This window comes from Leucopleurus acutus, assembly GCF_964270905.1.
Source record: "Leucopleurus acutus genome assembly, chromosome: 19".
Lineage (NCBI taxonomy): Eukaryota > Metazoa > Chordata > Mammalia > Artiodactyla > Delphinidae > Leucopleurus > Leucopleurus acutus.
Window position 1 is genome coordinate 18957836 of NC_139161.1, and position 23646 is coordinate 18981481.

Here is a 23646-nt window from a genome sequence, read left to right on the forward strand (position 1 = left end):
TTAGCTTCCCTTCAGAGTCTTCTGCCACACCCTGGATTCTTCGTCCCCTTCCGTGTGCTGGTCCTCCTGGCCTCAAGTCTGAGGAAAACTCATTTCCCAGCACAGCCTCGAGCCTTTCACAGCCTTTTCCAGCTCCAACGGACGCGGACCCTTCAGCCAATCGGAAAGCACGGCCTCTTCTCGCCTGCCCCGCCCTTTCCCTTGGGCCGGGAGCCGCACTCTTTGTGAAAGGAAATGCGGACTACATCTCCCAGAGTTCCCTGCGGCGGCCATGGACTCCCAGCAAGTCCCGCGCCCCGGGAACTGCGGAGGGCGGAGCGGCAACATGGCGGCGCCGGGGGCTGGAGACCCTCCGGATGCTAAGAGCGGAAAGGGCCCCCTGGCTCAGCGCATCGACCCGACGCGGGACAAACTGACTCCTGCGCAACTACATTTCATGCGGCAGGTGCAGCTCGCCCAGTGGCAGAAGATGCTGCCACAGCGGCGGACCCGGAACATCGTGACCGGCCTGAGCATTGGGGCCCTGGTGTTAGCAATTTGTATCCGTCTGGACTGTAGACTCAGGAAGACCGCATTTGGGGGCAGGAGAAAGGCAGCAGAGGCGTGTAGGAGGGCAATGTGGGGGTGGCAGAAAGAGCCCGACCTGTGAAAGTCTTGGCTACTTGTAACGCTGAGCCAAGCTGTTTAAGTGTACCTTACTTTGTCATTTTAAAGGTGCTCTTTTAATATAATTTATTAATGATAACGGAATCAGGGTCAGGGCTCAGAAGAGCAGAGGGCAGAAGATCGAATCACTGATTTGGGAGGATGAGAGATCAACAAGGGTGGTTGAGCAAGTCTGGGAAAAGGGAATGTGCATTTTCCACGTGGTTTCCTGAACCCACCTCCGCAGATGGTTACACCTTATACTCGGTGTCCCAGGAGCGTTTCCTGGATGAGCTAGAAGATGAGGCCAAAGCTGCTCGAGCCCGAGCTCAGGAAAGGGCATCAGGACACTGATCCAGACGGGCATCCTGCATCTCCAACCTGCTGGAGTCCCTTCACATGACGGATGATGCCCCACGACCCTGTAGAAATGGAAGCCTGCTCACAGCATTGCTTTCCTTCTTACTAACTTTGGACGATGATAGAGCCCAAGTGACCACGGGTTTGTGCATTTGGCCATTGTCAAGGGAACATGCCCACCTTGCACTCACTGTGTGTGGCCAGACTCCTTTTCCTAGTTTGTTTCCTTGTTTGAGGTGTCTGACCTTGGCTTTTCCCAAGCTTTCTGACGTTGTGGTTTATCCCCTTCAGGGTCTGGCTGGGAGGGTGGAGGACGAGAGGTGGGCTCTTAATGGGGGTGAGGGTGGCAGCTCTGTGCAGTGTTGGAGCCTAAAGTGGGAAAAATGGGGTCAGGTTGAGAACAATAAACTGAGTCATCTCTCGGAGTCCAATGAGTGTGTTGGGGCTGACACTTCATGCTGGAACGCTCCACAGGCAGTAGCTGCAGCTGTGGCATGGCCCCAGGGAGCCGTAAATGTTTAACTAGAATTGCTTTTTCCATGAGATCTTTCCACCTGATTTAAGGGAGAGATCGTGGTAGGTCACTGGGCTGTTTGAGACTGAACCAGGTCTTGGGGGGAAGGAAGGTCACTCACTCTTCTGTCCTCTACCCTGAGAAACACACTACTCCAACTTTACTGCCTTTTCCCATAGAGAGAGAGAGAGAGAGAGAGAGATGAAGGATGAGGGACAAGCAGCTTTCATTCTTTTAACTTACACTGGGGCCTGCTTGTGTAGGCCTAAGGTGGGGTCTGGGTGGACTCTTAGCTTGGTCAGGTGGATTACTGACCTTGCAGTTTCCTCATGAACTGCTGGCGGGAAGCCATAAGGCTGGGCTCCACCCCTGCCTCCCGTTGTGAAACGGGAATTCCTTGTAAATCCTCCCCTGCCTTACCCTGTAAAGCTTTGTCCCCAGTTCCTAAGGTCCGACATACAAATTCACCAGGTTCTAGGTTCCAGCATTTTTATTGGCTGCTACTAATTCTGGTGTGAGAACACCCCCTCCTCCTGCCCAGCTGGGAGTGTGCCTTGTAGAAGCATCCGGGCTCGGGTGGGACTGCTTAGTGGTTCACTCTTGGCTGGAGAGGTGGCAGGGATGAGGATGGTAGGCTGCAGAATTTATGCCTTCTACACACAGCGAACAGTTCCCACGTGTTTGGCTCTTCCCTATAATGGAACGGCACTCTCCAGGCCCCTGGGGCCTCCTACTCCCTCAGGGTTGAGGTCTTCCTTGCAGAGTAGTGCTGGTCAGCAGATTCTGAGAGCACAAGCTCCACGGTGGGCCCTGGTGTGGATGAGACACATGGCTTCTGTTCGGAATTCACTGGAGGCAAAAGAAAAAGAACTGAAGAAACCTCCAGGGTGGGAGGAGGGTGAAGCTGCAGCCACTTATCATTCCCTGGGCTCTCCCTCCCTTGGGCCCGCCCTCACCATCCTGCCAACATCCCTGGCGAATGTCACCCCCTTGCTCGCCCGCTGCTCCTGGGAGCCGGTGCTGCTGCCACTCAGGGAGTTCCTTCGCATGATGCCTGGGTGCAGGATGGGGAGGGAGAGCACTGAGTGAGGGAAGGGGCCATGGGGAGAGGGGGCTAGTCCCCCCCAGACTAAGGGGCAGACCCCCAGGGCCTGAAAGAAAGATCACTAGGGACAGGTCTTCAGAAAGATGGGAGTGGGGCAACTGCTGTCTCACCAGGGCCCAGGGGCTCAGAGCGCTGCAGGCTATTGCGCCGGGAGGTGGGGAAGCTGCCCTTGGAGAGGCGGCGCTGGCGGCTAGACAGCATAGCGGCAGGGGCCACAATCCCCGGCGGGGGCTGCTTCCCAAGCCTGCTGTACAAGTCCTCAATTTCCTGCTTCTGTAGTGTCTGTAGTGCCTCCACCTCTGACAGGTGCCTGAAGACACATCAGGAGCGTGAGAGGGCCAGCCGAACACTTTGCTCTCCCAAGTCCACCTCTTGACCTCCATCCTCCCCAGACTCACTTCTGCCGAAGACTCCGCAGCTCAGCCCAGAATTCCTCATCCTCCCCACTGCTCTCTGACTCCTCACTGCTCAGACACAGGCTGCTGTAGGAGTAGTTCATCCACACTGGGCTGGGATGGCTCAGGGGTGGAGGGCTGCCCCCCACTCGGGGTTCCTTCCCATCGTCCCCTTCCTCTTCGGCTCCGGCCCCCAGGCCCTCGGCTGCACGGTCACTTTCAGCCAGAGCCTCCCTGGCCTCTGGCCCGCCTCCAGCACTATCCTCCGTGTCTGAGCTCTCCGAGGTCAGCTGAGGGGTTGGAGGCTTCAGGGAGCCAGAGAGAGTAGGGGATGTCGGTTGCAGGGGAAGAGGCTCAGCTGGTTCCTTGGATGAAGTCACTTGGAAGCGCCCAACAAGCTGGGGCTTTCCCTCTGTAGTGAGACAAGGAAGGAGTCATGGAAGAAGGAACAGACATCAGTGGCAGGATATAAAGTGACTGAGGGACTTCCCTGGTGGCGCAGTGGTTAAGAATCTGCCGCCTAACCAATGCAGGGGACACGGGTTCAAGTCCTGGTCCGGGAAGATCCCACGTGCCACGGAGCAACTGAGCCCATGCACCACAACTACTGAGCCTGCGTTCTGGAGCCCACGAGCCACAACTGCCGAGCCTGCGCGCCACAACTACTGAAGCCCGCGCGCCTAGAGCCCGTGCTCCGCAACAAAGGAAGCCACCGCAATAAGCCCGTGCGCCATAACGAAGAGTAGCCCCCGCTCGACGCAGCTAGAGAAAAGCCTGTGCGCAGCAACGAAGACCCAACGCAGCCATAAATAAATAAATAAATTTATTTATTTATTAAAAAAGAAAAGTGACTGAGGATAACGGGCAGGGGAAGGTCAGTGGTCAGAGGCCTCACCTTCAGAGATGGGAGCCAGTCTGGCTTCACCCAGGAGTGGCCAACCAAGATTTGGAGAGGCCTAAAAAGTGTGGATCCATGAGTAGAGAAATGATCCGGAATGGACCCCACACACACACCCCGCAATCATCCCTCTTGGTTCCTACTCACCTCACTCTCCATCTCAGATGTCAGAGGTGAAGGCCTCTCCTGGCCACAGGGAGCAAGGGGAGCTGGAGGGGGCAGGCTGGGCAGGGGACCAGGAGGAGCTGGCGGGGGCTGGGAAAGGAGCCCAGGGCAGGGGGACAGCAGGGACTGAGCCACAGTCATCACAGCCAGTGAGAACGCACTAGCCAGAGAGAGCAGAGGGGCTGCTGTGGTGGAGGGGACGGGAGAAGCAGAGGGACAGGGCGGGAAGGAGGGAGGAGCAAGAGTAACCTGGGAACAGCTGGGGAGGAGAGAATTCAGTGGAAACTGAGCAGATGGGACTGGAAACTGGGATGCACTGGGGGAGAATGGAAGTGGGGAGCTGGGGGGGTGTGGAGAGAGATTTGAGGAGACCTGGGGAGAAACTGGAGAGAATGAGGAGGAGCTGGGGTGACATGGGGGAGAAGTGATGGGGAAGATGGGACTTGGGAAAGCAGAGGATCCAGGAGAAAAGGGGTTTCCAGGAGACGAGGGGGTTCCAGGAGAGGATGGGGAGGTGGAGAAGGCTGCCCAGCTCCTCTGCTCTAGGGTGCTGCTCTGGAACTCTGCTGGGCAGGGAGCGGATGTTGAGATTCCCATCCTCCATTCCCTATGCCCTTCCCAGGAGCAACCCCAGGGGTTGGGATGAGCAGGGACAGAATGTAGTACATACCACTGGGTGGGTCTGGGGGGTACCCTGGGAGGGCAGGCAATGGTGCTGGCTCCTCCTGAGAGAGAGAAATGTCACAGTGGGAAGAGCTGAGTCTTAGGACTCGTGAACCTCTAGGAGTCCACAGATGAGTTTCAAGGGATTCAAAAGTGTATTTGAGGGACTTCCCTGGTGGTCCAGTGGTTAAGATTCCACGCTCCCAATGAAGGGGGCCCGGGTTTGATCCCTGGTCAGGGAATTAGATCCCGCATGCCACAACTAGGATCCCGCATGCCGCAACTAAAGATCCTGCATGCTACAACGAAGATCCCGTGTGCCACAACTAAGACTGGTGCAGCCAAATAAATAAATATTTTAAAAAAACTGTATTTGAGAAATATGTAGTGGTAAAGGGGCATGATGTCTGCAACTTACTTAAATGGTTCTCCCCAAAAATGCATGCACACACACAGATAGGGGAGAGAGGAAGAGAGAATGGTAAAGCTCATGTGACAAAACACAACTGGCAAATCTAGGCAGAGTATCTAAGAATTCTTTGTTCAATTTTTGCAACTTCTCTGTAAGTCTGAAATTTTATTTATTTATTTTTGGCCGCAGCGCAAGGCATGTGGGAATCTTAGTTCCCCAACCAGGGATCAAACCCGCGCCCCCTGCATTGGAGGTGTGGAGTCTTAACCACTGGACCACCAGGGAAGTCCCCTCTGTAAGTCTGAAATTGTTTCAAAATAATGAGTTAAAAGGATGCATTGGGGCTTCCCTGGTGGCGCAGTGGTTGAGAGTCCGCCTGCCGATGCAGGGGACACGGGTTCGTGCCCCGGTCCGGGAAGATCCCACATGCCATGGAGCGGCTGGGCCCGTGAGCCATGGCCGCTAAGCCTGCGCGTCCGGAGCCTGTGCTCCGCAGCGGAAGAGGCCACAACAGTAAGAGGCCTGTGTACTGCAAAAAAAAAAAAAAAAAAAAAAAGTATGCATTGGACACATTTTTCTAGAACAAGAGTCTGTGGCTTTCATCAGATTTCAAATGGGGGAAGAGCTATTGTTTTGGGGTCCCAGAGATGAAGACAAGTTAGATCCAAGGGGACTGGTAAGGGCAGAGAGTAATGAAACCTGGAGCAGAGTCCCTTCCCCCTGGAGGTGCCCAGAGGGGTCTGACCTGGGGGCCCAGGGGGTCTTCAGCAGCCTCCACAGGGCCAGTATCTCTCTTCAACAGGGTCTCCACTCGCTGGATAATCTCCCGAATCCGGTTCAGGAATCCAGCTCGCTCCGAGGGCAGAATGAACTCGTTATACACCTGGCGAGAGTCAGTGGGAAGGGGAAGGAGGGCTCGGTTATCCCACTCATCCCTCTCTCCCGGCCCCAGTCTTTAAAAACCAACCCTTCACCCCACGCTTGTGCTCACCACCAACCTAAAACAAGTATTTAGTAAGCATCCATTGTGTGCCAGGCACTGTGTGGCATAAGGAGAAATACAGCTTAGAGAAAAGGAGGTAACATTCACAGCATGCATGTATATACCAGATCTTTACATATCTTATCACATTTAACACCAACGACAGCTTTCTGGGGTCTATGTTAACACTGCCACTTTAGAGCTATGTTAACCAATGCTCAACGAGGTGAAGTTCAGTCTGCCCAAGATCAGGGGATTTGCACCCAGACCTGTCTAAAGCCAAAGTCTGAGTTCTTTACACTGTTGCCTCACAGGCTTTTGGACACAATTCCTTCTCTCATAGGGCTTATAAAGTATGCCCCCACAGATCCACATACACACACAGCCCCACAAAGTTAAGTAAAAATAAGGCAATAAATGGTAAATGTAACATTCAAGTCCACAAATGCTTACTGAGCATATACTATGTGCCAAGCATTTGCTAGGTTCTTTGAGGGAACAGGGAAGTATGAAACAAGGTCCTGGTCCTGAAGAAGCCCAAAATCTAGAGGAAGACACACACACATACATAACTCAATAGACTGCAAGTCAGCCCATGGCAGGTAAGGCGTTTTTGATTGGCATAGAGATAAAAATGCTATTCCTGGAAGGGGAAAGGGAAAGCTGCTGTTTCATGGGCAGAGATTCAGATTTGCAAGATAAAATGTTTCCAGAGATCTGTTGCCCAACAGTGTGAATATACTTAACACTACTGAACTGTATACTTGAAAACGGTTAAGATGGTACATTTTATGTTATGTGTTTTTTAACACAATTTTTAAAAATCCATTCTAAGAAGAAAGCAGTTCATACCACCTCAGGGGATAGGGGGAAGCTGGGATGGCTCCACAGCTGAGGCTTGAAGGATGAGTAAGAAAAGCAACCCTTTATTGAGGACCTACCATGTGTGGACACTTCCCATACTTTCATCATCATTTCACTTCTTGTACATGCTGTATCACTTCTCATAGATTATATATTACATCAGAACATCTTTGCAAAATAAGTATTATCCCCTGCGTTTTACTGATGAAGTTCAGAGAGGTTAAGAAACTTGCCCAAGTTTGCCAAATTAGTAGATAACAGAGCTGAAGTTTGAACTCAGGTCTTATGTGAAAGTCCACCCTTTCCTCTGTTCCATGCTGTGCTGAGGCAGGAGAGGGCACAGCACCTTCACAGCACATTCAAAAAGGGCCCAGCACATTCACAAAATAGCGAAGACTGGAGTATAGCTGAGAGTGCTGTGAATTTTAAAGGCTGTGCTCCAGAGTTTGGACGTTACTCTGTAACCACAATAGCCTCTACAGATTTGGGGGCAAAAAAGCAACAAGAGGAGATCTAAGTCTCAGGAGAATTCTGCAGCAGAGGAGTGGAGGGTGGGCTGGGAAGGAGAGAAAAGAGGGCAATGGACCCTGGGTTCAGGGACAGGGTCCCTTTGGCTGTGTGGGATCTGAGTGGGGCTTGAAAGCCCAGTAGAGAAAGCTCCCAGGGCGAGACCCCCGAGGAGATGGAGCCAGAAGCTGAAAGGCACCCAAGCCTCTTCAGAGGACCATTCAGAAACCAGTGTGGCTGGAGGAAAGATTCTTGAAGGGTTGAGTGGCTTGACAGAAGTTGATAAGCCTGCACGCCAGGTGATAGTTTGTCTCTGTCCCCGACACAAGCTGAATGACATGATGGAGGAGAAGCTTTAGAGAGAGTTCCTGAAGTCTGACGTTTCTTCCATTCCCTTCCCTCTTTCATCCCAGAGGCTGGCATCCACTGCCCCCACTCCACTGAAACCGGTCTCCCACAAAGACCTCCTCCTGACAAAAGCCAGTGTGGTCTTGCCTCAGGCTTCACCCTATGCCTCCTTGAAACAATCTCCTTACTCAGTTTTTAGTAACATCTTCTGGAGCTCCTCCTACCTCTCAGGCTCCATCTCTGTCCTTCGATGACCTATCCCCACCCCCCCATTCCACAACTGGGGGTATCCACTAAGACAAACCTCTACGCCTCAGGCTTTGCAGGCCCACCTTGTCTCATGCTCAACTCTGCTGAGACCCCCAGATCCACCGCTCTCTCCAGCCCTGACCCGTATTCTCTCCTATAGAGGATCTTATCTTGCCTGTCTCTGTCATTCAAGCTCATGATGATCCCTAAAAAAAAAACAAGCCACTTTCATTTTCTAACTTCCTCTCTCCTTTGATGGCCTATTGCCATTAGTTCCTCTAAGCTACAACTCGCCCTTGATATCCCCTCTCCCTAACTCCCTCTCATATCAACTCAGCAAATATTTATTGACCATCTACTATGTACACTGTACCATGTCAATAGATTACTGGATTACAGAGTAATTTATTTTCCCAAAATACCCTCAGATTCACCCCTTTTCTTCCTCCTCCCCCATAATCCATTCTCTCCTTGGACCACATCCGGCTTCTTGTATCCACCTGCCAACTGGATTCCCTACCCCCAACCCTCTCCCACATCCCACAGCAGAACAGTCTTCTTAAAACCTACTCTCACCATATTACACTCTAACTCTTAAGACTGTCTGTGATCTGGACTCAACCTCACTTCCACAACTCTCCTACAGGAACCCTTTTCTTTTTGGATTTTTTAAAAATTGAAGTATAGTTGGTTTACAATGTTGTGTTAATTTTTGCTGTACAGCAAAGTGATTCAGTTATACATATATACACATTCTTTTTTTTTCATATTCTTTTCCATTATGGTTTATTACAGGACATTGAATATAGTTCTCTGTACTATACAGTAGGACCTCGTTGCTTCCTACAGGAACTCTTCCAATGACAAAGTCTCCTCATGAAGCCCTCCTAGCCCCATATTTCAAGGCACTCCGTATATCCATGCCTTTCCTTTGCCATACCTCCACTGGACATGCCCTTTCCACTCTTCACTGCCATTCTGACCCATCTGTCAAGACCTCACGTAAGTCCTACCTCTTCGCCTGCTGCCCCCAACCCATCCTTTACTTACAGCCACAGTATCGCGTGTCTGGCATGCACTTCACTGCACTTATGTATACCCTACGTTACTCTCAAATTGCTCCAGCTGAGGATCCGAACCTCACTGGATAAACAGAAACCTCCCCCCAAACAAGGGCAGAGATATCTTCAGTGTCACTGTGCTGAGGGCCAACGAGCTTTAAAACGCTTTTGCTGTTGGATGGGGTGGGGGTGGGGAGTTCAGCAACAGGGGACATCAGGAAGGAGACTCTTGTCCCAGATCCAAAGACTCTGTCTTCATCTCTCTCCCCCTCACCATGGCAGCTGCAATCTCTTCCGGGCTGTCCCCGTCCAGATCAAATCGGAAGGTCACCATCTTGCTGTTGTGCGTCTGTAGCTGGCACTCAACCACTCTGTCATTCTGGTCTGAGACCTTCAGAGTCAAACGTCAGCAGAGGGAGGAGGTCAAGCTCTCTGTCTTCATCACGTGTCCCCGCCCCACTCCAACCAAATGATGGTGGCCAGATTGGAACTGGAGAGAGGCAGATTCTGCCAGCGTAGTCTTGTATTAAAAACATGTCTGGCTGACTCGTGGGTACCAGTAGCACACTGCTTCTCCCCCTTCCTGGCTAACCTCCCCTATCCCTCGGACAGTTCCCTCCAGGCCCTGTAGCTTATTCCCCAACACCTGTGCCCCTTCCTTACACTTGTGACCCGAAGCCGGGATCGGGGTCTGCGCCGGAGGTTTTTCCCTGGGGGTCTCCTCATCTGTTCCATCCCTTCTCCCATGTCACTAAGGCCTGATGCTGCATCTGAGGCATAGCTGGAAAAAAAAGGAAGAGAAGACAGGAGTGTCAGAGTGGACACTGGGAGCCCAGAGCTCCATATATTTCACCCTAACACCCCAACTCAGACCAGAACTTACCTGTCTCCAGGGGAAAAGTCATTGCCAGGGCCGGAACGTGGAATGGATAGGGCAAAAGCCTGAAATGGGATATGGGTTCATGAGGTCAGGGGAGGATAATTGTTGGGCTCCAGGGAGATGGTGTCAAGGGTGCTGGGGTACTTGGCAGAGGGAATTAGGAAGAGGACAAGAGGGGTGGATTTCCAAGGACATGGGGCCATGTCAGGGGTTTGGGTTTTACAGTATGGGAGATAGGTCATAGGATTGGAATGGCTGGGAGCCCCCCATGTGACCCCCTCTCACCGAGGGCAGGCAGAGATGGGACTCAGCGGGGCAGGATGGCACGCCCCTAGGGGGCTGAAGGGCAGGGTCTGAGGCATCCAGGAAGCCGGAGGAGCTGAGGTAGCCATCAGTCTCGCAATCCGCTGGTGGGGAGGGAGGGGATCAAAAAGTGGAAATAAAGGGGAGTGGTGGCCAAGGAGGGAGGCTGCCTGAGCAAGGAGGGGCCTGGAGCTGTGGCAGAGTTCTTTCCCAGAAGGAGCTATGGCTAGATGTGGAAGGCTGGGTAAGTGACAATGCTGTTGGCTTGAACTTCTGGGTAGGGGGCAGAGGCCAAGCGTTCTGGGACCTGGGTCCCAAGGTCAGAGGTGACTTACAGGTGGTGGATGAGTAGCTGGCATGGCGGAAGAGGAAGGGCTGGTGCTGGTCTGCCTCTGGCTCCTCGGGTTCAGGGGGGAAGACACTGGAGGGGGCTGGAGTCATGGGGACAGCTGCTGGTAGGGGCCCTGGCGCTGGGGGGAAGGCCGCCAACTCCTTAGCTTTGCGCAGCTTCTCACGCTTTCGCTGGATGGCAGCAACACGTTCACGCACTGCACGGGCCACCGGCTGGTAATCGGCTTCGCACACTAAACCCAGGGCCACCTGGAGTTGGGAGGGTGAGGAGCACAGTTTGAGATGAGATTCCCCCTCCCCCAGCAAGGACCCATCATGACACCTTCTTGAGGCCTCCAGGACATGGGAGAAAGGGAACCAACATTTATTGATTATCCACTGTGTCCATTAACTGGAAGCTCTTCACATTATCAACATTAAATCCTTCCAGCAACCTTCTGAGGTAGGTCTTATCAGCCCCATTTTAGAAATAAGTAAACTAAGTGACCAGTTCATGGTTATACAGTAAGTCAATTGCTCTTGGGGGCTGGGAGACACTTGGCAATATCTGGAGACATTGTTAGTTGTCACACTTAGGGGTAGGTACCACTGGCATCTACTGAGTAGATATTAGGGATTCTTCTCAATATCCTACAATGCACACAGTACAGTCTCCCAAACAAAGATGTCAGTAGTGTCAAGATCAAGAACCTCTGTATGTAATGGATCAGGATCCGATCCCAGGTCAGGTTTGAGCTATGCTTCGGAGACCCGCTCCTATGCCATATTTCAAACACATTCTCAGGTTCCTGACCCAGACTCACCAAGAGATGCTTCCCACCCTTTCAACTGCATTTTTTTTTTTTTTTTTTTTTTTTGCGGTACGTGGGCCTCTCACTGTTGTGGCCTCTCCCGCTGCGGAGCACAGGCTCCGGACGCGCAGGCTCAGCAGCCATGGCTTACGGGCCCAGCCGCTCTGCAGCATGTGGGATCTTCCCGGACCGGGGCACGAACCCGTGTCCCCTGCATCGGCAGGCGGACTCTCAACCACTGCACCACCAGGGAAGCCCTCAACTGCATTTTTCTATCAAGAATTTCATACTCTTTCCCTTCCCCCCTCAGGCCTTCCAAGACCAGCCCCACATCTCTGTTTCCCACATATGCCTCTCCTGGTCCACCAGCTTCTGTTCATCATGTCCTTATTCATTTCAATAACAAGCTTTGCTGGGCATGTAAAGGCGGTGGGGCAGGGCGATCTGACCTAAAATCTGAACAACCTGGGCCAGCTCTGCCCTTAACTTGCTTGGGACCTTGTACAAGATATTCAACCTCTCTGAGCTTTTATTTCCTCATCAATAAATCGGGATAATGTCACTCCATGCAGGGTTGGTAACAACCATCAAATGCATGGGAAAGGGCTCTAGGCTGTGTACAGATGTGGGTGATTAACAAGCTCCCACCATGTGCTAAGCACCCTCAGGGACAGAAAAACCAATACACACAGTCCCTGCCCCCAAGACTTTATAGTCTAGTGTAAGAAAAAGACAGGAATGTATCCTGGTATAAAACAAGACCAATGGGGGCCCCTCCAGTAATGGAGGACCTGCTGAAATGGGAAAAAAGCATTTAATTTTGACTCTAGAGGGGACAGGCTTTCTGAAATGGATGGTTCTGGGCATGAAGGAAGATCGAGAAAAAGACGGGGGGGATGGGGGATGAAAAAGGGAAAAAAAGATAAGCTGGAGAGAAGGGCATTTCAGGAAACCCGGATCAGTAGGAAGTAAAACAGGGAGGTGGAAGGACCCAAGGCTGGAAAAGGAAATCTCCAACTTGTGGAGAACACTAGGTGTGCATGCGAGTGGGGTGCGTTAAGGCCGGAGCTGCAGGGTGACCCTTGCGGGAGATGCCGAGAGGGCTGGCTTGAGCCCCCCTCCCACCACCCAGGCACCCCTCCAGCGAGGCACTGGCCCCTCCAGTCGACGTCCAAACGCCCCTCACATGCCCAGCCGCAGGGCAGGCAGTCTGTCCTCCGCTCACCATCTCCTGCGCCACCTCCTCGGCTGCGTCCCGACCCAGCTGGAACAAGAACTCAATGGCCTGGTTGTCCCGGCGGCGCCCCCCTCTCCGCGCGTCCTCCATGCGCAGCCAGAGCTTGAGGTCTGGCTTCTCTCCGTCGTCCTCCTCCGCCAGCTCCACGTGGACGCCGCGCTCCTCGCGGAAGAAGGCGTGAGCCAGAAGGTCCTGGATGGTGAACCTGAGGGCGGCGCCACCGTGAGCCGAGCCCCATCGCCGCCCGCCCCCACCCCCATCCTGCCCCTTCCACCCACCTCTCGTTCTTATCCGTGCGGATGCAGCCTTCAATAATCTCCTTCACCTCGGGCATCTTCACTTTGTAGAAGCTGTTCGGCTTTGTGCCCTGAGGAATGGGGTTGCATGAGGCCTCCCGCCCTCTGCGCCCCAGCTCTCTGCTTGACACACCCGCCCCTGCCCGAGGCAGCAGGGCGTGCAGACGCAAAAGCACCGCGACTGCTACTAGAAGATGTGATTTCAAATCCCAGTCCCCCCACGTATCGACAGTGTGACCTTGAACAAGTCTCTCGCTGAGCCAGTGTCCTCATTTGTAAAACGCAGGGCAGAACATTTGCCCTGCTCACCCCGCGGGGCAGCAGGAAGGATTTCACATCGATTGGATGTGAAATCGTTTGTAAGCTCTAGGGAGCGCTACACACGACATTATTCTAAACAGCTTGTATTGGAGGGGCCTTGTGTGCATCCAATATCCTTCAGTGTTCACCAGGGCGTCTTTATGTCCAGCCTGTTTTCATTAAGGGAAAGGGCACTGACCGCGGGGTGGCTGGAGCAGGAAAAGTGTAAAGGGGACCTGTAATTCCCTCTCCTCCCTGCCCCCTCTCACCGAAGTGACCTTGCGGTAGATCTGCGCGGCATTCTGGCACTCAGAGTAAGGGTACTCCGAGGTAGCCATCTCCAGCATGCACATGCCAAACGCGTACACGTCCACGGCCTCATCGTACTTTTCCTCGTACATCTCCGGGGCCATGAACTCCGGGGTCCCTGTAGGATCCACAGCAGGTGTCAGGCTGCAGTGCCTCCTTTATGGCTTCGTCCCTCCCCTCGAGCGTACAAGAGGCTAGGCAGCTCTGGAGTGCAAGTGACCGACCCCTCCCCGTCCTGTGTGTGTGAGGGTGGGGGATTGGGGGAGGGGTGTGGGGAAGAGGGAATGCCACAGGTCTCCCCATCTTCCCTGTGGTCTTCTACCTCCGTGGATCCCGAAAGACACTGCTAGGGGGAGGGGGTCCCCAGGCTCTCTCCTGACATGGGGGAGGGCAAGAATGGCAAGGACCCCCGGGAGGGACGCACCGATGACGCTCTTGGCGAAGGAGGCGCGTTTGAGCGTGGCCAAGCCCAGGTCCCCAATCTTAACGGAGCCTGTAGGGCCCGTGATAAAGACGTTGTCACACTTGAGATCCCGGTGCAGGATGGGGGGTACCCGGGAGTGTAGGAAATGGAGCCCCCGAAGGATTTGGCGGCTCCAGCGCTGAAGGACTCGCGGCTTCATCTCGCGGAACCGCCTCAGGTATCTGGGGGAGGGCGCATAGCCACGGTCTTGGTGGGGGACGTATAGGCTGGGGAGGGAGACCACCACTGGGAAGTTCCCCGTAGCCCCACCCACTCCCCCGCCTTCGCATCTTTTGCCAGCCTCTCCTAGCCTAGATCCGCGCCAGTCCTCAAGCAGAAACGCACTCGGGAGTGTGGTAGGTAGACAGGAGGTTACAAAACGGGGGTCGGGCGGTAAATGCACAGACAGGGCCGCCCCCAAGGTGCTGTGGAAGTGCCAGAAGGGATAACTAACTGCCCCGGGCGTGGGGGAGGGCTCCAGAGAGGAAATAACTTTTATGTTGAGTCCTGAAGGATGAATAGGCGTTCAAGGGTGAAAATGGGAAGGGATGAAGACTTTCCAGGTAGAAGAGACACCCGTGCTCAAAGGCACGGAGACAGCAGGTGATGGGCCAGGGTGCGAGGAGCTGCTGGGAATTTGGTTTGTCTGGAACGCAGGCTGGATCCTATAAGGACTTTGTGAGCAGTCCTTAGAGAGTGTGGACTTTATCCTGAGGGCAGTGGGAAAACTCGAAAGGGTTTTAAGGAGAGAAGTGACAGTGCCAGATCTCTGCAGGCTGCAGGAAGATAGGATAGCTTGCAGAGGAGAGAGGCAGCGTGGGGGAAGACTCCTTAGGGGGCAGCTGAGGCCTCCAGACGCTCAAGAGAGGAGGATGAGAGATAGTGAGCCTGGTTTGGGACCTGCGTGTAGCGTTTGAGGAGGCTGGGCTCCTCCAGAAGCAGTGGAGACCTCCCACCACCAGTCCTCCCACCAACTCCCGCCACCAGGCGCAGAGCTCACGTCTTGAGCGTGCCCGAGGTCATGAGTTCGGTGACCAGCACGATGCAAACCTGGCCCCTCAGCACCGACTTCCACGAGTCGTAGAAGCGGACGATGTTGGGGTGCTGCAGCCCCTTGAGCATCTCCACCTCCTCCGAGAATCGCTGCCGCTCCACTCGAGACAGTTTCCGAGTCTGTGGGGTAGGGGGTGGGGGTCACAGTCACATGAGGCCCAGGACCCCCACGGAGAGGGGGGATGGGAGCACATGGAGCAGGGCTGAGGGAGAAGTGAGGGTAGGAGCCAACGGATGGGGCTGGGTGGGTGGGATCATTTGTCCACTGACTGTAGATCCCTAATTCCCAGTGTGCCCCCCTGGGCTGCTCCAAGGACACACCCACCATGGGCCTGGGGCCGCCCCTTGGACCCCCGCCTGGACACAAGCGCTTTTATGCAGCCCTGTCCAGGAGCCCTGAAGTCAATAGCGCCTTTGTAGCCGCCCAGGCCGGCCGTAGGGTGGGAGGGGACGCCCAGGGGCTGGCAGCGGGCAGGCAGCAGGCGGGCAGCAGGCGGACGGCAGGCAGAGAATTGGGGCCGGCAAGGGGATTGGCCTCAGAAACTGGGAACTGCTAGATCCAGGCAGGAGGCAGGAGGGCTGCAGAGGGAGGTACAGAGTAAGAGACAAAGGATCCAGGACCAGGTGCCAGGAGACTGCCCCCTGCCCCATGGCTGTCTCGCCTCCCCCATCTCCCTCCTCCACCACCCCCCCCACCCCAGTTTGGCCGCCTTGCCTTGCCTGGCTTAGAGCCTGGGGCGCGGCACTGGCAGGCGCAAGGGGCAAGCCCAGTGCCAGGGCTGGAGGGGAGGACCCTTCCCCCAGGCCCTGTCCCCCCAGTCTGAATCCAAAGCTTTTAGCTCAGACTTAACTGGGTTCTTCCCCTATGGGAAGAAGGTCCTTCAAGCCAGCATACCCCTAAAGTCTATGGGGTTCAGCACCTTTAGATCTGAGAAAGGAGAGCTCAGGTAGGCAGCGGGATGAGGGGCAGGACTGGACTCAGGCCAGGGCTGGAGCTCCCTGTCTCCCCTCCCCCAGCTGTGGAGAAGTCCAGAAGTCTGACTGCTTCAGAAGGGGCGTGGGAGGGCCCCGTCCTGCCACAATAGCCCTAAATCATCTGGAAGTGGAGAGGACCCTGCCTCAGCTGCTGGCCTCCATCATTCCAGCCTCCTAATCTGCAAAGAGCCAGGGTGAGGGAGCAGGGGGACCAGGGTCACACTGAGGGTCTCAGGACTTAGGGGGAAGGGAGAGGAAGGGAAGAGATAGTAGGTAACCACTCAGGTCTGAACTGGCTCCCTACCCGATTTCCCATCCTATTTTCCACCTCTCAGGGTTGAGTACAGAGCCCGCAAAGTGAGAATGTCTAAATCCATAGGGGAGCCACCATACACCACCTGCCTCAGTTTCTCCTTCTGCAGCCCGGAATCAGCCAGGTCCATGGATCATCAGAACAAGGGGGACAAGGGTGTCTGGATATTTGACTGGAAAAATACATCCCTCTTGCTGCTGTCCCCTGGGTCTCCCATCCCAAGACCTCCAAAGGGTCCTCCCATCCCGTGGCGTCACCGAGGGGGCTCCCAGCCGCACCTGCAGCTCACACCAGGCCACCTCCACCGTGGTGTCGGTGTCCAGCCCTCGATACACCGTCTTGAACGAGCCACGTCCAATCTCGATGTCAAACTTGAGGTATCGGCCGTCCGGGGACGTTGCCACAGCCTGAGTCTCCGTGTCCTCCTTTTCCTCCTGCTCCCGCCGCCGCTCCCGGGCCGCCGCCTCGGTGATCCTCGGCGGTTCCCGGGGCCCCGACCCTCCTGCGGAGCCCGCGAGTTCCGGACGCTCGGAGTCTGCGGCCTTCACCGGGGCGCCCGCGGTCCACGTGTCCTCAGTGGGCTCTTCAGAGCTAGGCGGTGGACTCATTGCGGGGCCGGAACCAGCGGAGTCCGGAGGAGCAGGGGGCTCCGTAACGGGTGAGGCTGGCTGGGACCAAGAGCTCAGCAGCCCCAAGTCGACTGAGCTGCGGCGGCTGAGACGGGAGGAGCGCGGCCGGGTCTCAGCCTTCCCGGAGAAGCGGCGCGCCCGGCGAGGGGGCCCGAGGCGGGGGGGCCCCGCCGCGGCCAGAGGCGGCGGGGGCCGCAGGGCCAGGTCGGCCTCCGCCTGGGACATAGGGACCTCGGTCTCTGGGGCCGGCGGTGCCAGCATGAGGAAGGGCCGGGCGCCGCAGGGCGGTAAGCCGGGCGGCTGCGGAGGCGGCGGCTTGACAGAAGTACTGGCTGGGTGCGCAGCGCTCCGCCTGAGCTACTGGGGCCCCAGCCCAGGGTCGCCTGCCCCGCAGCCACGCCCCGACACGCCCCCCGACACGCCCTACTCCCCCAGAGCCGCCCCCTCGGAACCACGAGCGCAGTGGAGCCCGTGGCGCAGCCCCTCACCTCGGCCACCGCCCCGCCCCCGGCCGCTGGCCCTCCTCCCCCTGGCCTCCCGGAGAACCCGCCCTCAGTCTCATTCCGAAGCCGGAGCCGGGTGCGGGGCGGCGGTGTGTCCTCCCGCACTACGAGTGCGCAAACCTGTCTGGGGGAACACGGTACTGGGACAGGGAGATGAAAAGTGACCGCGGCTCCCCGGCCCTAGAAAGGGGGGTGGTGAGGAGGAGGCTACCACCAGCCTGCACGACCCAGATAAGGTAGCGCCACCCCCTCCTAATCGTCCGGAATGGCCCCAGGCCGACAATACAGAGGTCAATGGAAAGATCTGGTTTTCTCCGACGTCGCAGTTCCCAGTCCCTCCGGGCTGCACAGGGATGGGTGTGTGCACCCCAAAGCCAGCCCCTCCCCCAAACCAAGGACCAGGTCACCCATCCTCTCCACCTCCCCACCTTGACCGCATCCTGGCCGGAGTGGCTGTTTTTGCTCTGTGGGCTCTCCTTCCTCCCCCTCTGTTTGCCGAAGTTTCTACTAAACCGAAGTCCATATCCGGTTTACTCCCCCTCAGCTCCCCTTGGCCTCAACTACCCCACCCAGAGCAGATGGATGGAGGGAGGGGCTTCAGAGTAGTTCAGGACTTCCACGGGGAGATGGTGAGGGAGGGGGAAGTCGTTAAGCTACTCCATTTTAGAGACAGAAAGCAGTCTGTCCGCAAGCTGTGTGCCATCGGCACTCCCCCGCACAGCCCGCCCGGCAGATGTAAAACCACAGGCTCGCTGGAGCCCGCCAGCCGAGAGGACCTTTTCAAAGGCCATAGGCATTCTCTCCCCTCCCCTAGGCTGGGATTCACTCAGGGGGTTAACACTTCACAGCCTTCCCTTTGCCCACTCCAGTAATAACCTCAGCAGCAGGCAGTAGGGTTAAGCTTTTTAATATCATAAATCAGTGTCCGGCCCCACCTCTCATTGCCAGGCCCCTTCCTGGGCCTCCTATCTTCACATTGCCTGAAAGGCTGCCTGCAGCCAGGGCTTCGCCCATCCCCTAGGAAAGATCCAGCACCAGCAGCATGAGAGAGGAGGCAGCAGCAGCTAAAGGGGTGGGAGGGGGAAGAAACAAGCTTGTGCAGGTGCATGTGTGTATGTACTTACGTGTGTGACACAAATGAAGTTTGTGTTTAGGTTTACAGACCCCAGCTCACGAGAGGAGGTGAGGCAAGGAGCAGCACATCTTTTCTCCCTGGCACCTCAGCCTCACCCTATCCCAGGGACAGACACATGGGATAAGTGGGAAACCCACCCCTGGACTGCAGCCCTTTGGAGTCTGGTGGAGTCACGGATCCAATCTGTGGGGACACTTGGTCTGTCTCCCTTTGAAAGCCCTGGAAGGGTAGGAGGTGAGAAGTAAAGGGAGACAGGTTTCTGCTAGAAGAACTTGACACCTCGGCCATCGCTGACAGTGATGATCTCGGCCTTGTGCTCCTGCTGTAGGGCCTGCAGAGCCCGCAGTAGGGTTGCCTCATCCAGCCCGTGGAACTCTGGACAGGGAGAGATGGGTAGTCAGGGACACTCAGCTCCTTGGGGCTCAAGACCTCTGAGAAGAGCAGTCCAGCTGGAAACAGAACTTTCCAGGCCAGCTGTACTGCTACAGCTGCCCCCACCCACCCTTCCTGGGTATTCCTTAGAAGTGAGGAGTGGAAGAAAGCCTGAGTCAACATGAAATGGGAGTTCATGCTTATTCCCCCTTCCTGTTTCTTCTGTCAGACTCAACCCACACACACCCTCGCACTAACCCCCCCCCCCCACCCACTAGTGTCTGATATACAAGAGTAACACCGTTTGCTTGTGGGCCACAAAGAAGGGGCCCTGACAATCAAGTGTAGGGAGGTCAAGTCCCTTGTCACTGTACGCTGACCCTAACTGCATCTGTACCTGTTGGGAGGACCTGTTCTAACACAAAGAGGTATAGCCATGCCTCTGGCCAGGAGACTGTTAAGGTCCAGCACAGATATCTCCCCTTTCCTAGTGAAAAGGAACAAGGCTGGGAGCCAAGGGCCCCCTGAGTATCTGGAGATATGGCAAGATACTGCAGGGAGATGTGAGAGGCAGGAGGCAAGCCCTAACAGGCTTGCACACCTCACCCCCTGCAGGGGCCCAGCTCTTGAGTCAGGGAGCTTGCTTTCTGAGGAAGCTTCCAGCTTTGCCTGGCCTGAGCGGTGGGCTGGGCAAGGCTGCAGCACTGAAGTCATGGCATGATGGTGGGAGTAGCAAGCAGAGGCCTGCAGGAAAGTGGGGGGAAAGCCAAGAGCTGTAAACTCTGCTGGGGCAGCCAGGCCTGGCAGAAAGGGGAGGTGCCCCTTTTTCCCCAGCTTAGATTGGTACTTTTGGTGATCCTGGGGATCAGAATATGAAGTCAGAGATAAAAGAGCTGAGAGAGTATTTGCACTATGTAAAAACCAAACAGTATACAAATCCTTGTCTGGCCAGAAACCATAGTATTCTAAAGGGCAGGGGGTGGGGATGGGAGTGTTGGCCCAATCCCTTCAGCTGACACCTACAGATCTTGAGCCCTCTATAAGAATAAAGGGTGAAAGAAAGCCTGAGTCAGCAAGGAATGAAATTTCAGGCTTAATCTCCTGCCCTAGTTCCTCATTCGGCATCTTTACCAATAATTCTTAACTTTTCATGGGTCACAGATGCCCTTCAAAATCTTATAATATGGACTCTATGCTGAGAAAAATGCACATACACCCCCACAAACAAAATCTGTGGGTTCTCTGCATGTGAATTCAGATGGTTTATGGAAATCTTGGACATGGGTTAAGAACCTTTGTATTATTTAGTATTTGGAATTTAGAGGCAGAAAAATGGGAAATCTGAATGTCAAGTAAACAAAAATTAGACGGAGGAGGATTCAGATAACAAAACTGGGGAGAAAGGGAAAAAGCATTACCCTCATCCTCTGTGTCTTCCCCATTGGTCAGTTCGTACAAGGTGAACACGGAGTTGTTCTGGCCACTCCTGGAAACCTATGGACACAGAAAACAGGGACTGAATAAGAACCAGGAATTTCCTGGGGGAAGGTAAACTCACCAGCTCCACCTCTCTGACCCAGGAATGATACTTGTTCCCAAACCAGAGCTGTCACCTCAGCAGAGGAGTGGCCTAAAACCCACAAACCCTACAGGTGCTATATTTATACATGTACACACACGCTCGGAACCACTAAACCACAGGCCTTCACGTGTCTGAGGAGTGACCTCTCATTCTGCTTGTTTTCCTGTTCAAGAATGGGTGGTGTGTGTTTGTTATATTTGGGTTGTTGGCGCTTCTTCCCCTCCTCTCTCCCTTGGGAATGTTTAGGGCTAGTGGTGACAGGGGAGAGAGTCTGTCCCCACACCCACACTGTTCAGAAAGTCTCATTTATATTGTGGACAGCCCCATAAGGATGTAGTGGGGGAGGGGCTCCAGGTTTTTGTGTTTTTTTTCCCTTCCTTTCCCCATTTATCTCCTGTGGCCAAAGGCTCCAGCCAACAATAGTACTCGTGGTTTCCAGTACTGCATTCTCCAAACATGGCCTCACATAGCCTCTGGCCTCCTACAGGCAAAAAAAGGAAAGTTCTTTCCAGCCAGGGAAATTGAGTCATTGAAAGAGGCTTGCCTGGAAGACCTTCCTCTTTCTGCCCCCTCCCACTCTGCTCAGTCTGGATCTGAAAACACCAGGCATCTGCTGAGCACAGATTCATTCTCCTTTGCCATGGGTCACTGCGTCAGAATAGTCTCACCCACTGATAGATGAGCTTCCCCCATTCTTCTGGCCTCCGCCACATGATCAGGAAGCTAGACTTGTTCTTATCCAACCACTCGAGGTTCCCTGCAAAACAGATACTTATGAAAGCACCATGCTATAAGAAGAGACAATGAGGCAAAAACCAAGGTGGAAGAGAGTGTAAGAGACTCAGCTTTCAGAAAGAGAAATTCAAGGATTGTTTTACTATTACTATCTGCAAGGCATCCATTCTCCTCTTCAGGTCTTGGGGCACAGATGGAGAGATTTCAATTTTGTATACCAGTGGGGGAAAAGAATCCAGGGAATTGAGCTACTGTACAGAACACTCTGGGCTCCAAGCCAGGAGAGGAAAAAAAAAAAAGTTCTTAAAAGAAAAGATTTGTGGGGGCTTCCCTGGTGGTACAGTGGTTGAGAATCCGCCTGCCAATGCAGGGGACACGGGTTCAAGACCTGGTCCGGGAAGATCCCACATGCCGTGGAGCAACAAAGCCTGCGAGCCACAACCACTGAAGCCCACGTACCTAGAGCCCGTGCTCTGCAACAAGAGAAGCCACCTCAATGAGAAGCCCGCACACCGCAATGAAGAGTAGCCCCTGCTCGCCACAACTAGAGAAAGCCCGCGCGCAGCAACAAAGACTCAACGCAGCCAAAAATAAAAATTAATTTTTAGAAAAAGCCACTGAAGGGTTAAAAAAAAAAATGAAAAGACTTGTGCTAATCTGCCCTCAGGAAAACCCAACTAGGATGAAAAATAAGGAATCTGGGGAACTGAACCCACCTTTCTTCCTCAGTTCTTCTAATACAACCTGGATTGATTCCACGGGCAGCTTCCCTGGTTTAAGGTTAAGGGAATGGTATTAATGGAATGAACTGGGTGGGATAAAATTTCTCAGAGCCAGGCTTATGCTACAAACTACCCTTCTTCTCCCACCTACACACATAGATGTGCAGTGCCCCAACAGGATATAAACTGGCATTTTCTGCATATTGGGGGGAGGAAGGTAAAGAGAAACTAGTGTAATTAAAAGGAAGAGCTTTAGGGGCTTCCCTGGTGGCGCAGTGGTTGAGACTCCACCTGCCGATGCAGGGGACGCGGGTTCGTGCCCCGGTCTGGGAAGATCCCACGTGCCGCGGAGCGGCTGGGCCCGTGAGCCATGGCCGCTGAGCCTGTGCGTCCGGAGCCTGTGCTCCGCACCTGGAGAGGCCACAACAGTGAGAGGCCCGCGTACCGCAAAAAAAAAAAAAAAAAAAAAAAGTCAGAGCTTTAGAGAATGAAAGGTACTATCATTTCTCACTCTCTGTCATCTCTCCTTCCTCCAGCCATTCTCTAGATATTTTAGGGATGAATCAGGCAGCAAAAGAAAACAACCCTTACTTCCTGGGACAAGGAGAGTAGGCAGAGAAAATTACTAAAGGTAATGCCAGAGTTTGAGCCTCATACAGAGGACAAAAGTTGCAACGAGTCAAAAAGGCTCAGGTCGAAAAACTTGGTACTTGGCTTCAGGGCAGAAATTCTAAGATCTGAATGACACCTGGGTACTCATCACTGCCGCGGACAAGAGGGCTTGGTGCTGTATTTGGGTTGGAGCTGGAGGTAAAATGGATGTCAGCTACACAGTCTGGCTCTTTCCCAAGGCCAGTTGGGGTGGGAACCTGCCTTCTGTGGGTGAAGAGGAGTGTGAGGTCTGGGCACGTGGGAAAGTGTGGAAGTGCATGTGTGGGGGGTGTGGAAGAGCCTGAGGGAGGATACGCTGTAGCTTCACGTTGTTGAAGAGCGGGCTCTCCTGAGCTTCCATCACCGTCATGCTGGACTGTTTGTGCAGGCGACAGAAGGACAGGACTAGCGAGCACCAGGCGGCCAGCTGCTTCTGCCGAGTGTCCACGTTCGGCTGCAACCTGCCGGGTGAAGCGGGTGGGGCGCAGAATTAGAGGAAGTGAGAGAGCAAGCGGCAGCACTTGCCAGGGGCGCATTCGGGGGAGAAAGTGAGGGACTGAGGGTGGCGGCAACCGGATCCGTTCTCCCCCTCCCCATTTGAAGCATCAGTGCTGAGCCCGGGGTCCTAGGGAGGGGAGGGAGGCCCAGCGGGGCTTCTCGGGGTCTGAGCCTCACGTAAAGAAGGGCGGGAAGCGATACTGCCACGGCCACTCGAAACTCATCGCCATCGTAGTAGCCCAGGAAACCCGGAACCCGCCGGCAAAGGACTTCCGGTCTCCTCTCCGGCACGTCCGGGCAGAAAGCACAGCAGAAAGGTTCCGGGCTCCTCTGGGGAGAGGGGCTGCCCAACGGGAGGGATCGTCCTCGTCAACCCGTCC

General features: G+C 54.6%; 3 protein-coding genes across 3 annotated transcripts; 1 reads left to right on the plus strand and 2 right to left on the minus strand.

Moving 5' to 3' along the window:
* The first annotated feature begins 324 nt into the window (after window positions 1-324).
* On the plus strand, window positions 325-1385 carry COA3 (cytochrome c oxidase assembly factor 3). The gene is made up of 2 exons (XM_082860552.1): window positions 325-539; window positions 893-1385. The coding sequence occupies exons 1-2, from the start codon at window positions 326-328 to the stop codon at window positions 997-999; spliced, it is 321 nt and encodes a 106-aa protein (XP_082716678.1). The 5' UTR covers window position 325; the 3' UTR covers window positions 1000-1385.
* Window positions 1386-2436: 1051 nt separating this feature from the next.
* On the minus strand, window positions 2437-17329 carry WNK4 (WNK lysine deficient protein kinase 4; the record flags this gene model as incomplete). The annotated part of the gene is made up of 18 exons (XM_082860810.1): window positions 2437-2573; window positions 2735-2934; window positions 3023-3431; window positions 3915-3975; window positions 4065-4648; window positions 4753-4807; window positions 5903-6040; window positions 9443-9559; window positions 9832-9949; window positions 10052-10110; window positions 10334-10455; window positions 10687-10951; window positions 12719-12935; window positions 13009-13097; window positions 13596-13753; window positions 14060-14280; window positions 15099-15271; window positions 16718-17329. The coding sequence occupies 18 exons, from the start codon at window positions 17327-17329 to the stop codon at window positions 2437-2439; spliced, it is 3735 nt and encodes a 1244-aa protein (XP_082716936.1).
* A 1141-nt stretch (window positions 17330-18470) lies between these two features.
* Window positions 18471-23528, minus strand: VPS25 (vacuolar protein sorting 25 homolog). Its single transcript, XM_082860029.1, has 6 exons — window positions 23444-23528; window positions 23084-23229; window positions 22112-22165; window positions 21329-21417; window positions 20497-20572; window positions 18471-19081 (listed from the first exon to the last, which is right to left on the minus strand). The coding sequence occupies exons 1-6, from the start codon at window positions 23494-23496 to the stop codon at window positions 18969-18971; spliced, it is 531 nt and encodes a 176-aa protein (XP_082716155.1). The 5' UTR covers window positions 23497-23528; the 3' UTR covers window positions 18471-18968.
* Between the last annotated feature and the right edge of the window lie 118 nt (window positions 23529-23646).